We start from the raw sequence: 14,723 nt of genomic DNA, 5'->3' as shown, positions 1-14,723 counted from the left end.
TATCTACAGCCCTGAAACGAGAAAGGCACGGACCAACAATAACCCTACCCTGCCTTTGTCAGCCACCTAGCATGTAAATTAATTTTGCAAGAATAAAGGGCCCTTTCTTCCTTGAAAACTTGCTGAGGAGCGGAGCTCTGTGCAGGGGAACCGCAGCCTAAGAGCTGAAAAGTAAGAGTGCTGCCAGACGCCGAGATGAGCGAGCCCCAGAGCGTCCCTTTGGAGCAATAAATGACGGGAATTCAGGGAAAGGCTTGAACTGGGGGAGCACAACGCTGCTCCTGTGTTTCTTTCACCAGCAGCCTCCAGCATTAGCACTTTCTTTTCCTGATGGATACAGAAAAGGGGAGTGGAGGGCTTGATTTCAGCAGCAAAGAGGAACTGCTGGATTTCTGCGTTTCCCCTTCGATGTGATCCCGAGAAGAACTCGATACATCCCCTGTTCACCCAAATCTGGGAAACGTATTTATTCTGAAACCAGGAAACTGTGGCTTTTCCAGAGATCTTCTGCTTCCAAAAACATTCAGGACATTTTCTGCATTAGTAATGCATGCTATTATTACTCCCCTCGCTAGCTCGTTTCACTCTTAGCATTCATGCACCAGGTAAGCAGGCAGGGTGTCAGATTTTACCCACAGTGGGTTCTTTAAACAAAAAACAAGCAGGGGGAGAGATTCACTGGTACACAAAACAAGTATTTTCTATGTAAAGGCTCTCAGAGCTGTAAGTGGCTACTGTGGCATGTGCAAAGCTGTGAAAAACACCCAGTCGTCAAAAAATCCAGAGCTCCTGTGCAAGGTGGTAACAGCACCACACGGTGACATACAGCCAGAGGTGCCACCTCTCGGTCGTCGTCCCTTCATCCCATTCCCATGGGGAGGTTTGGGGCCTACCTGAGGTATCTGTGCCAAATCCCCAGGGCTGCAGTGTCCCCTCGTCCCACCCGGCAGTCACACCGCCCAGAACCCCCCCAGACCCACGGGCACCCACGGGAGAGCCGCCTGCACCCTGCCCCGAAGGCACCTCCACCTTTTCCTCTCATTAAATCTGACAACTACAGTCAAAGCTTGTTTAATCTGAGTGTAAATGAGCACAAGTCTCGGGGTCCCTCTGGTTTCAGACGTTGTCCTTCCCCAGGCCACCGTGAACGCGGTTTGGTTTTGACAGGATCATCTCAAGACTCCACATTTCTGGGCCTGGGCTCTCCCCGGGCCGCCTGCTCGGGGGCTGCTGGAGGCCTCCACGCTGCCCAAAGGCCGCTTCCCGCCTCCTTTGGAGCCTCGCCACAGAAGGGTGAGAGGTCTAGAAACAACCTGTGAAGGTATTTTGGGTGTCAGTCACACCGCGTCCATCTCGGGTCCCGCCATTCCCCACACACCTCCATCCGGCTCCTCCAAGGGAGAGGACCCGCTCTCTGCCCCTGCCACGGTTTGCCATTAGAGGGCAATGAAGAACTTCCTACGATGCTCCCAACCTCGCCCTCAACATCCGTGTCCCCTCTAATACTTCACCGCACACCGTGGGACAAAAACGCCCGGAGTACCACCGGACAGAACCCTCCGTGAAGGCAGCAAACCGAAGGGGTGGCTCATCATCTCCGGGCATGTTATCCTCTTCCCTGCTTGGATCCTTCCCAGCACTGCTCCTCTCCCCCCGGGACCTGCCACTGGGGCCTCCAGGCTGGAGAGCCGGCACTCAGCCGCAGGGAATTAATTGTGCTTCTCTAACGACCCCCGCTCGCCCCTCCAGGGATGCTCCGGGTAGGAGAGCGAGGGCTGGAGCTCTCAAACAAGGCTCCTCGGGGTTTTCTCTCCAGGTCCCACTCCCTGCCAGCCCACAACCACCGGGAGGGCTTCTGCCACCTCCCCATGCACCCTCCCCGAGCTTCTGCCTGTCCTGCTTAGATTTTTAGCTCCCCCTGGGACCGAGGTCGCCTCGCTGCCTGCCACCCCTCGATGACACACTGTCAGGATCACCGCAAACGTGTGAGTGGCGATAGGAATACTGGTTCCGTTCTCCTCCTCCTCCTCCAATTTATTCTTTGGTCACTAGGCCAGAGAGGCAGGGCAGCAAGCTTTCAGGAACGCCACAAAGTGTAAATGACTTCTAAGTTTTATAGACAAAGGAACAGAAAATACCACCCGGGATGAGTCCCCACAGCCAGCCCAGCAACCCTTACAGTGACTCACCGGAAAGGGCATAAACCTAATCAAAGCAGATTTGAATTATTTATTATTATTATTATTATTAAGCATGAGACCAGTAGCTCCCGACGTTTTTTAATCTCACTTTTTTAAAAGTAAGAGTTACTATTCTGAGCCGAATTCTCTCCTTCAATAGTCTCAAAATGTTTCACAGTCAAACGCCCAGGGCCTGCTTTGCAGACCACTTAGAAAATGCCACTTAAGAGCAATTTTTGCTTCTTTTCCCTTTCCGACAAGCTGAACGCCAGCACAGGAAGGTAAGAGATAAGCCTGCAAACTGTTATACTGAGTTACATCCTCTGTCCTTCAGTAACCAAAATAAAGGTGTAATGGCTGATATCAATAGAAAATAGTTGAAATTGGCTTCCACATTAAAGCCTACATGTTCCATACAAAATCCATTCCGGGAAGTGTTTTCGGCGACGTACCCTAATTACACGGGCAGATATAAATATTTCACACACCATATGCTGTATTAGTGCTTTTACAGACACCTGCTTCGCGCTGCTCCGGTTTAGAGCGGCTGGCAAACACCCACCAGGGGCGTCGGGGCAGCTGCGACCCATCACGGACACGCAGCACCCCGGGAAGCGTGGCACACGTCACACACGTCACACACGTGGCACACGTCACCCCCCTTCCCCTCGGGACCTTCCAGTCCCAGCGAGGCTCCTGCCGCGTGCCGCGTCCCCTTCTCAGAGCAACGGGGAGCGGACTCCTCCGACCCCGGGGAGCACCGCGCGTTGTGAAAGGAGCTGTCAGCCACGCAATCGCTGCACCCTGCAAACTTCCCCCGCTGCGCTTCCACCCGCCCGAGCCTCCCGTCTTGCTGTAGAGCTCGGGAGTGAATCAGCAGCAGCTGCGCTGCGGAGGGTGGGTCCGCTCTGCGGTGGGAGTGTGCACACCAGGGCTGTGAGCTCACTGCTGCTGCCTGCCCGCCGCCAGCTCCCTGCGAGCGCGGCGCTCGGCCTCGAGCGCGGCGCTGCGCGTGCACGTCCACGCGCGGGATGTGCACGCTCTAAGCAAGCAGCCGTGAAGAAACAAATCACTTACAGCAGATTAAGCAATTTGTTCGGCGTCTCGCTAAAGTGAAACTCTAAATAGCTCAATGCTTAAGTTTTCTTGCACAGAAAACTAGTGAAAAAAGCAAGCAATTCTTTACTCAGCTTTACTTTGGGGTAATTGGATTTCATCAGAGGCTCTGCCACTGTAATGGATGAAAAGGAAATGTCTCACAAATCTATTTATTATGATGTTCCTGACCTCACAGCATGACTGTACCTTCTGCCAAACTCTCATCCTGGTACCTCTGTGTTTACTTTCCAAGGAAACATCCCACTCTGTCAGTCCCGGATCAATTATTTTCATTAGCCATTACTTTTGAAGTTTATGGCAGAACCCGATTTTGCTGTTGGCTCACAACTGCACACCCTCCTACCTTCTGCATGCTTCCCTTTCTCTACATAATGCAGTTTCTGTTCGCTCGCCACGGCAGAGCCAACCTGTTAATTGTTGCCTAGCACTGCCAAGTCTGCACTCCACGGCAGAGCTCGGACACCAAGGATGCCTCAGCATATGGTGCTGCTTAATCCGAGGGTGCTGTGCGGGCGAAGGGAAGTTCACCATCACCACTCGGGTTTCGCTGACAGCTAGCGCCAGCTGCGACAATGGCTCGTGACGTGGAAAGCCAGACGCTCACTGGATCAACACCATTCATCGGCGTTACACAGGTCAAGACAGACCCAACTCCAAGCACTCACCAGGAGGGGACGGAGGGTTGGTCTGCTCAAGCTTTTGCCTTGCAAACTAAGCAACGTTCACAGCACAGGGCTTCCGTGAGTTGTTACCAACAATGGAGCACGAGGCCAAACAAATGAGTGTTTGAAACCATTCAAACCCTCTGCGACCTCCCCTTTTAAGCCGTGGGAGCGCGCTGCCCAAACACCAGTGCACGCTCTTAACAGGGTGCCTGCTAAAAGCCCTCCCAGCCGCCCTTACCTGGTCGCAGATGAGCTCCCACTTCTTCTCGTTGTCGTACTGCCGCAGCAGCCGGGCTTTGTCGGGCGGCAAGTTCATCGCATTCTGCAGGGAGAGAGAAAGCGAACGTGAGGGACCACAGCAGGCTCGGGCTCAGGAGGAGTCAGACTCGAGCAAACCAAGACAACATGGCTGCGGTTGCTCTAATTGTTTTATGTGAATTCCTGTTGACAAGAGTTATTCAGAAACATTCCCTCTCAACGTTGTCTTTGGCCCCAAAAGCAGCAGTAAGTCACACGGCAGGGCCCAGCAGTGCCTCTCCTGCTGCGGGGATGTGCTGGGAAGCAGGAGGAGGCAGTGACCGGAGCGCTGCCGCCCACCACGGCCCCTCTGCCCCCTCTCTTACCCTCCCTGAGCACGTCGATAAGGGAAGCGCCCAACCCAGCGGCACGCTGGGCGCTGCAGAAGGCCACTTTTCTCCAGAAAAAGTCCTGAAACGCCATTTCATTTTATTTCAACAGCAGGACACCGTTCAGGCTTTAAAATGTCACCGCACACAACCGTATCTGGGTAACAGAGATGCCGGGGGCAGGAGCGCTGCTGCCCACTGCGATGTGCGTGACTCGCACGCACAGAAACAACGACCTGGATGCTGCGAGCGACACCTGTGCTGATGCCCATCAGACGGTGCCCATCGCCTGCCGTCCCCTCTGGTGCCAGGTGAGACGCCCCAGCACGGGAGGGGTCCGGGGCAGGGCAGCACGGAGCGGGCGCTCTGTCCCGGGGCAGCCTTCCCGAGGGCCGGGTCCCACAGGCAGGGCACGGCCGCGCTGTCTGAGGAGAGCTCTGCAAACACGGCGTCTCGAGAGCCTCCCTATCAGCCGAGCGCAGCGCAGGAAGGCGAAGTGCCCGAACGCGAGGGCCACGAAGCACCTCTCCGTCTGCAGCTCACATTCTCCTCGGCACACTCGTCTGGCCGCGGAGTCACCCCAGTTAACCCCCAGGACGCAAGCACTGGGTTGCAGAGCCCGGCTCCCTGCTGGGAGGCCCTGCAGCCCTGCACCACACAGCCTCCTGCACCGACGGGCGCTGCGCTCCCCCGGTTCGTTTGAAAAAGGTGATGGGAGCCCCCAGCGCCACAGGCACAGAACGAGGCCAGAATCAAAGGCTGCTCCATAAATACTCCAGCAGTGAAGCGGTAACCAACAAACCCACGTTTAGGCACCAAGACACTCTGCTGTAGCAGGACACACCTTCGCAGCCTGTGCAGTAGGTTCACAGCTGTGTCAAACCCAGCCTGTCCTGGGGGTCCTCGGAAACACCCCCGAGCCCCTCTGTGACTGTTGGGCTCACAGAGCCAGCCCGGGGCCGGACATTCTCCATTTCTCCATCGCAGTTAATGGAAGAGGAGGGGCACGGACAGCCCAAGCTGCTGTCAGCACCCCCAAGAGTCTGTGAGCACCAGCCCAGCCTGCGGGCACGCTGGTGGACCCAGCCTAAGGGGCACACTGCAACACCAAAACTGAAAGAAACCCCAGCAACGGCCAGGATCCAGGGTCACGCTGTGACCGCAACAGCCACACCTGGACACAAGTGGCACACGGGGAGTCCTGGGCACGTGACGGAGCATTAACTGAGGAATTTCAAAGCACACGTTAAGTGGTTACGCAGTAGGGATCGGTATTTTTGAAGCACTTTATCAGAAATGCACTGGGCTGGTCGAGCTGAACGACGACAGGACAGGCGGGTACGGGGACGGGGACGCGTGCGCTGGCACCACGTCCCAGCCCCTGCACGCTGCCACAGGGGCAGCCACCGCGCCGCTGCGAGGCTGCGCAGCACTGACAGCGCCAGCAGGTGTTTGTTGCACAAGCCGGGTTAAAGCCGGGACGAGGAAGCCGAGAGCTGACCTGGCGGTGGCTGCTGGTCTGACACCGACACCCCCACACCGCATCCCGGCACATGGAGGGAGCACCCACACAGGTTTCGGCTCCGTGACCACGTCCCCCTTGGCCGGGGACAGCCCCGGGCAGCCCCAGCAGGACCGCGGCCACCTCCCTCCACGGCCGTGCCCCGCCAGCACCAGCCCTGCCGGCGCGGAGCGCAGTCACTCCCGTCCCCAGTGCAGATTTCTTTTGAAATCTTCGGTGTGGCTGCGAACGCCTCTTCCTGCCGGGAATGCTCTGACAGCCGAGGCCCCTCCGGTGCACTCTGACCTCCTGGTCTCTGCAGGATCCCCGAGGAAGGCAAGGAAAACAGGTCTCCAGCTCATCTGGCCTCCTGCATCTTGCAGATGCGCTTGCCGCTCTCCCACAGGACCTGCTCTACCTCCACCCCAGCGGATGAGCGTCACCTGCAGCTGCAATGCCTGCTCTTCCCAAAGCTTATTTTCTATCAGATAACGAATACTCTTCTTTTTGCTCATCCATGCTGTCATGTTGACAGTATTTATAGGCTGCGATCCTATCTGCCCTTGATTCCTCTCTCAGTCTCTTAGCACACACCTTATCAGTTCTCCTTACCATGTTAATGCGCTTCTTGGTATTTTTCCTGGGGCTTTTTCAAGTGCCATTCCTTACCTCTGAGGATGCAAACATATTTCAGAGCTCCACTACATCTCAGCCGCAGGAAAAGCTTCGCTGTTTACCTGCAACACACGCCTTGTCAAGCTGCCATCTTATTGTACCTAATCAGCTTACCGAACCAAGCTGGCGCTCGGACAAGAAACCTGCCTGGAAACCTCTGCAGAATCCACTCATGGCAAGAGCTCAGCGCGGACAAGAGCCCGAAACAGGGAAAACAAGACCTAGGCAGCAGGTTGGTGTGATCTCATTTCGAAATGAGTTAAATCTGATCTCATCCCGAAATGTGAACTCCTTCACTCCGCATCTTTCTGCCGCACACAACCACCTCGTGTACTCCAACAATTACTGCAATTTACTTTAGCTGGCCCTGGTCTGGCAGGCAGAATTATTTTGAATACAGTGCGTATGGCCGGCTTCAACCCCTGCCCGTACGCGGTGCATGGCTCGTGCCCACTTACTGCCTGTTAGTAGGTTTACAGCAGTTTTGCAGTCTGCTTGTGTGCCAGCCCCCTAACACAGGGACGGGTCCCTCGGCCATGGCAGGCGCCTGCAGCTCACCTCCAGCAGCTCCTCGAGCTCTCTTTTCAGGAGGTGACTGGGAAGGAAGCCGCTACTGCTGCCGACTGCACCGCTGGACCCATCGCCGGCGTGGTAAGGAGGGAGCACACTGGGCTGGGGCTCCTCACGCTGCCGGAGCCAGCTTGGCATTAACTTTTATGTGCTACGCACAATCGGTTTGAAAGGCTTTCGTAGGGTTGGATCAAATGGCACTCGTTTACTGGAAAGCATCACCCGCAGCCCCAGGCCCTCCGTCCGTCACGCAGGCACACTCGGGCACCACGCACGTCCTCCCCTCCGCGCCCCGGCACCCGCCGAGCTGCTCTCGCGGCTCCTGAGCCCCAGCCTTGGCTCTGCCCTCCCGCAGCCCCAGCGCAGCCTCCCCCGGCAGCACACCCCAAGCACCCCTCGTTTCCTCGCCCTTCGGCTGCTCTTACTATTAACAGCCGTTCCCTGCTGGAAAACTAATTGCTGAGCCGGGGTGTTTTGACTTCGGTGGGAAGCACCACACTTGTGTTACGTTTATGCACGGCACTCCGTCGAGCGGCTCTCCGAAACCCGAACGCGCTGCGTCTGACTGCACAGCCCCTCGCTGTTACAGCAGGGACCACGGCAAAGAAGGCTACCGAGCTGGCTCGGCCTGAGCTCGCTGCTTGCAATAGTTGCGACTCCAGCCATAATTAGCCAAACGCACCAGCAGCCTGCACTTCTTGCTCGCTGCGGACCGGAGCAGTGACTCACAGGTATCTCCTAGCCACGTCCAGGTTCTTTGGCTGTGGGCTTCACACATACCAGCATTTTTTAGCTAACTACAGGTCTAGGGCCTGCAACTCCTCTCCCCATCTTTACCCTCGTTACAGCTCACGCTTCGAAGGCTTTTGACAGTGCAACCACTGCCGATACACCCGAAGTCCCTGCTGCGCCCAGAGGGGATGCCCCCGGCACCCCCCCTCCTGCCCACATCCCCGGCCGGTGTAACGCCAGCACCCGAGGCACGGGAGACGTGCTCCACGCCCGGCTTTGCCTCCTGCAGGCGAGCCGCCCCCTTCCTCCACCAGCACCTTCACAACCTCCCCCAGAAATAACTCAGCCAGAGCCCAACGCCGCGCTGCTGTCTGCAAGGGCCGGCTTCCAACCCTATTTTGGCTCCACACACACATAACTTCTCTTTTTCCCCGCAAATTCCAAAGTTATTCATGTCTACTGCTGCGTGCCAAGTAATATAGGTAAGGTTTCCATTTCGTTTGCTCCAGACTGGCATTAGAAAGCTAGAACTCGAATTAATCACAGTAGCAGATGGAAAACTGGGGGAAATACTAGCAGGCCTACAAAATATTAAATTGCTTAAGAGTTAAAAATAAAACCAGCAGCGCATCAAGGAAATATATATTTTGAACCTATTAAACAAAACTCGGCTCTGTCCAACTTGGCACCCCCAGCAGCGTCTCCGAAGCGCGTGCCAGATGCTTCGGCAGCGCGCTGCGTACCCAGACTTGTCCAGGGCCGGCCTCGTCCCACCCAAACACACTTCGCGCACGGCTGCCTTCCTTTGGCCATTTCCTGATGATTTTATCTGAATCGGCGTGACAGCAAGAGCCCAAGCTAGGTTTTGAGGTGCCAGAGCACCTGAATTCACTGGGAGAACGGCGCAGCCTGTGGGTTTTGGCACTGAAACCCTGTTCAGGGCCCAAAACACGAGGTTCCCCCACGGGGCGCATCACCCGGGTGTGCGGCCCGAGGCTGGCTGGTTCGCTTGCATCTCTCAGGACCAAGAAGTGCATTATGAGAAAAAAGGGAACCCCTTACAAGGAGGGCACCTTCAAAAGCACGGGCAGGACGCGCAGGGGCACACGGTCGGGGTTACGCACAGAAAACGCTACAGCAGCAGGCCAGGTGCCACCCAGGGCCAAAGCGCCCCGGGGACGCGGTGATTTGGGAACAGAAATACCTGGAAAGGAGGGGCCGAACCAGCTCCTGTCTCAGAAATGTCACAACACCCAGCGGCTCCAGTGATCTCTGCCACGGGGAGGGCTGGCACCTGGCCGCAGGTCTGGGTGGCACTGCAGGTCCCTGCGGCACCGAGCCACGCGCTGCTGGGGCGAGGGCCGAAGTCTGCTTTTTGCGACTTATTCCTCCTTTCAGAGAGAATTAAAAGGCTTAATGTTTTGGAAAACAAATGCAGCAGCAGTTTGAGTGACTCAAAGGCATAAGCATTGCTAATTAACGGCATTAGGCTGTTGCTCTTTCTTATTAATCTTATCATCTTTAAGTCCAAATCCCTTTTATTTATGAATCGTGACATTAATGTGCCAGCCTCGAACGCAGCAGAGTCCTCCTAATCCATCCGCTCACACGGAAGGCCCTGCATGCTTTAGTAAGCCAGTTAGAGCACAGCTACCCCTAAAACACGAGAAGTTTTCACCAGCCTCCAAGAGAAAAAAAAAAAAAAAGGCAAAACATTTCCTATTCCCTGGAGCTTCCCGGGGTGCCCAGGGGGCACGGCCGCATCCCGCAGGGCTCGGGCTGGCCGCAGCTCTGCAGGGAGGTGCACGGTGCTGGCTCCCAGCCTTTGAACTCTGCATCACCGTAGCTTGTGCTCCGAAACGTTGATTGGGGCCAGCCTTAAAATTTGGGATGCAACGGTAATATTAAATTTCAATTCAGTGAACGTATCCTCAAGCCAAGCCGCAGTGCCCTTGGCGGCAGGGCAGGGTGCAGGTTAATGCCAATCCCTCGCCGAGACGCGACAGAGCAGCTTATATTCCCGAGACCTAATTCCCCGCGCACTTTCTCCTTCTGCCTTCCCTCCGACTGGGATTATTTCTGATTTGCACAACCACTCGCGAGAGAGAAAAGCAAACCTCTGTAGTTTTTGGCTCCGTGGTAGCATTGATGGAACAGCTCAGGGCTTTAATACACATAAAGCAATATCCTTGGCCTTTGTAAATGAGATTCAGATTTACACACCGACATCAAACTTCTGCTCATTACCCCAGCAACGGCAGACTTCAAGGACCCCCTATCCTCACCTGGAATCTCCTAACCTGAGGTTATTCTCCAGCTCCTCAGTTAAACTCCTCAAGCCCTCGCAGCCCGCAGACGGCCACATCCCACCGCGTTTCACCTCTGGCTCTCCTGGTTTTATCTCCGCTGCCTCCACAATGATGAGCTGCAATCTTCATTTTTTCTGCATTATGGTCAGGACTGTTTTAAGGCACTGTCTGAATTATTTTAAGCTTTTATTAATGTCTGGTGAGTTCTTACAAAGTAAATCCAAAATCGGCCCGTAAGTCAAATCCATACCTCCCGACTTCGTAAAACTGAAAGAAAGCAGGCGCCTTTCCTGGCTGGGGAGAGCCTGGGAAGAAAACTCGGGCTCTTCAGTGGATCCAGGCTCACTTCTTGGCACTGCCAGGTGCCCGGCTCTCTCCAGAGCCCAGGATCGGAAAGGAACCAAATTCCCTGCTGACGGCTGCCCACCGAAACGCCCCTCCGTATTTCTGTGCAGTACTAAAATTTCACTCCGGGACCCAGCCACTAAACCAGCCCTAAGTATTCTTGTACAACATGAAAATTTAGCTTTTTGTAACTTTCTGCACGACTTCACCTTTCAGCCCCGCTCTGGTGTGTTTATTTAGGAAAGCTGGAAGCAAGTGAAGCAATTCTGGGTGTGTTGACTTTATGAGGAATCCATGCTAAAATTAAATGTACTTATTGTTCTAATCCTCCTTCTCCCCTTTTTATTTCCTTATTAAACGGTTCTTTGATCTAAAAATACGGATGCTCTCACTGACGAGCCCTTTCTGCCGCTATCCATGCCCTGTATCTGCAGGGAGAGCACCACAAGGGGCAGAATCGGGCCCTTCAGTGCCAGGTGAGTCGCTGACATCTGCGCATCAGGCCCAGGCGTGCCTTCAGGCACGGTGTCCAGCTACAAACACCTACATATGTTTGTTGTTTTTTTTCCCCATAAAGCTTCAAACCTGATTTACAACCTCCTCGAAGAAGCAGCGGCAATGAGGATGCGCTCCGTCTCAAGCACCAGGACTGGAAAAAACTGAGGCCGAGCCCTTACCCCTGCCCAGCCATTTCACACGCACCGCGGCGGCCCGGCGAGGCTGCTCAGCGAGCCCTGCCTCGGGGCTCCCACAGGGAAACTGAGGCCCGGGAGTCTGGGCCAACACCCGAGGCTCCCCAGCAGGCAAGGACGGCCAACGACAGCCAGAAGCCCAGGTTTCGCACTGCGTTTCCGCCCGGCACTGGGACGTGGCCACTGTCTGCCGTGCCAACAGCCCCTCGTGCCCCTCGTGCCCCTGCCCAGCAGCAGCCACCCTCGTTCCCGGGAGCCCAGCTGGGTCCTGGCCCTGCCAGCAAGGCGCGGGGCTGGCAGCAGCAGCACACGCCCGGCCGGGTCTTGCTGGGCGGCCACGATGCCTCTGACGTCCGCGGCTGAAATTTCCTCCCAGAAGCATCTCGAACGATCTGGTGGCAAACGCCGGCTGCTCCTACCACAGGGCTGTTTACGCCGTTCAGAAGCTCAGACCTAGGCTAATACTTTACAGATTTGGGAAAAGCCGAAACCTCGTTAATTCACCGCTGAGGAACAGTTTCACGCGGCAGGAGCTGCGGAGCCCAGCTCTCGGCTGACTCACCCCTCCCGGCGGACGGCTGCGAGCGCACCCCGCCGCTGCACTCGCTCATCCAAGCGCACCCGCTGCTGCTAAGGCAAACCGCATAATCCGAAATTACAGACGTTCTAGCGTCGTGTCTGGGAACATCACCCCCTCGCGATGTTGTTCGGTACGGAATTAAGCGCAAATGCCGCAGAGCTGGCAGCAGAACCGACCGGCTGCTTGCCGGTCACTGTTCCAGAGGAGAAACTAAAAGGAAGGATAGCAGCACCCAGCAGCGGCTGCCACAACCCAGCCGTGCACACACGGTGAGCGCACAGTCTCAGTATAAAAGCAGCTGCAAAGAACGGTCAGTTCAGAGGCCACGCTCCTTCCAAAGGCGTAAATCTCCTCTCCGAAACAGCCCGGTGCTGTGTCACACAGCGCTGCCTTCGCAGGAGGAGTCAGCCCCGACGCACCTGCACCGAACCCACCCCTGCGGCCAAATCACGGCGGGAGGATCAGAGGCATCCTGTCCGTGCCTGCTGGGCACACCGCAGCACCTCTGCACGACTGCCCCCCCCCCCAGCACACGCTGCCGCAGCACCCCGAAACAGCCGATGTGGGGCAGGAGCTCACACGGCGACCGCAGGCGGCGGGGTGATGAGGCGCGAGCAGTGCTAGCCACACACCCCCGGGGAATTTCGGAGCACCATCCTGTGCTCCTTCTGTACGGAGGAGAGGCGGTTTGCAGAGGGTGGGCGTCACGCATCGCCTCCGACCGCCCCGCTGCTAACCTGCCCAGCCTCCTCACAGCCGCCCTGCGAGGTCGGCCTCGGCGGGGAAAAGCTGCAAGCTCTCAACAAAGCGGTAAAAAGAGCGGTTAGAGAAATTTCCTCTAGCTGGACTTGTGAAAGCAGCTGAAGATCCCATCGTGCTAGGAGCGCTCCTGTGACGGGAAGAGGCCTTCTCCCACCCTACGCGCGCAGGTGGCGCGGGGAAGCGGTGGGGATGACGTTACCGGGTGCTCCCTCCTCACACCCTCCTAGCATCGCTGTACTGAGCTGCAACAGAAGGTCACGGGACGGTGAAAGAGTTGCTTCTAAAACATCGAATTAGCTTCATTTTTCACACCGGTGTACACAAAACACAACGGAGGAAGCAAGCCCTTTCTCAAGCCACCGCTTTAAGAAGGCGTATCACATAGAAACCTGTAACTGCGCAGCCAAACGCGGACGGTAGCACAAAAACGCCCCTGACCAAGCAAAGTAAAAAGCCTCAATTCACTGGAAACTTGAACGGTCTCCTTCTGTATGATTGCACCTCTTCCCCTATGTACGAACACATATGAACACATTTTATTAAGTTTTTACGCTAATGCATATGGCTATTTGAACTGAGCTACTTTAACACGTCCAGAAAAAAAAAACAGGACAAGCTGTGAACACCAACACCACACAGACATACGCGTAAAAGTCCCCAGACACCAGAACAAACTATGGTGAGACTTAACGGTGGGCACAAACCGAAATCTGGGAAATTCCCCTTAAAACCTAAGAAAAATTCCCCTTAAAACCTGCTCCATCCAGGGCAGTTGCGGGGACGGGCTGCCCAGAGGGGTGAAGTTTGCACACATTCACAGCAGACAACGAATAAAAGCTAAAAGGCAACTAAAACCCCACGGCCGCCTCAGTTCAGTCTTAGGACGCAGAGGAAACCCCGCAGGCCGGCAGCTTCTCTGACTGACGTCGGTCTAGAAACAAAACGTTCATTTGAATAATATCGAGGGCCTGAATAAACCTAGAAAAACAAATGAAGTCAGGGGCAACAGGGAGAAAAGCCAACTGCTTCGCTGCCACTGCAGTGCGCTAGACAAGCGGTGCTGCCTCCATCCCTGGAGGACTTCTGTGACGTGCGCAGGTAATGCCCCGAGCCGCGGCCACGCCACCTCCCAGGGGGCATCAGTAAACCCCTCCACGTGCCCTGGACCAAGGAATACGTTAGTTACATTTTTAATAAAGCTGATTTTACAAAAGATCTCCGTGTCAGCGAGCCGAAGCTCGAGAGGAGGAGGCTCTCCCCGAGGTACACCGGCTGCCTTCGGACTAAGCAAACAAAAAGAAGCCCTAAGCGGCGAGCCAACCCTAAGAGATAAGCACTGAGAAAGAACTGCGAACCATTTACCTCCCTCGTTTCCACGCTCATGTGCTTGATGAGCAGCGAGAGCAATTTATCTGAAAGTTCGTTATACATACAAATGTAAACACGAGGAAAGGCTCCCATATGCCAAGCTTCAAACCCCAGGGAATTTTTACAGGCGAGCTATAAACTCGGGTTTATGTTGGAAATATTTACAGCTCTGACTACTGCAGGCACCACCGGAGCCCAGCAGAAGAGGCGCGTGGCAAGCCAAGGCAAACCACGAGTGTGTGACTTCTAGCCGTAAGGAGAAACTCTCCGTACAGCAGGACCGCTCTGCCCCTTATAACTGACCCCCAAGGCTCTTCCTACCTTATTTCACGTCTGCCCGGGTTGACAATAAAAGAGTTAGGAAAAACGTATGGCGCACAAGCACACACATGCCATCATATGAATAATCCTAAAAATCACATGCCTTCAAACCACTGGCCCTGATTTTTGACGTTTCACCAGTCTCGTTTTCACATATCCTTAAGTTCTGTTTTTTTTTTCCTGTTGCCTTTCAGTGCCGAGGTGTCAGGCTCCAAGTATTCGGCAGCGGGATCTGACTGGGCGATCAGCTGAGCAAATACTTTGGTCAAGGGCAGGGC

General features: G+C 55.4%; 1 protein-coding gene across 7 annotated transcripts in view; it reads right to left on the bottom strand.

Annotated features, from left to right (window-relative positions):
- The window catches only part of FMNL2 (formin like 2), a 125,786-nt gene that overhangs the window by 59,991 nt on the left and 51,072 nt on the right, over positions 1 to 14,723 (bottom strand). For all 7 annotated transcript variants that reach the window (XM_066999320.1, XM_066999319.1, XM_066999321.1 and 4 more), the window contains exon 2: positions 4,203 to 4,286. In XM_066999320.1, coding sequence (XP_066855421.1) covers positions 4,203 to 4,286 — 84 coding nt within the window. The remainder of the gene's footprint in view (positions 1 to 4,202; positions 4,287 to 14,723) is intronic.

The sequence above is a fragment of the Anser cygnoides genome, chromosome 6, assembly GCF_040182565.1.
Source record: "Anser cygnoides isolate HZ-2024a breed goose chromosome 6, Taihu_goose_T2T_genome, whole genome shotgun sequence".
In the NCBI taxonomy this organism is placed as follows: domain Eukaryota; kingdom Metazoa; phylum Chordata; class Aves; order Anseriformes; family Anatidae; genus Anser; species Anser cygnoides.
The sequence above is the reverse complement of the archived record's forward strand: the minus strand, read 5'-3'. Positions and strand labels throughout refer to the sequence as shown.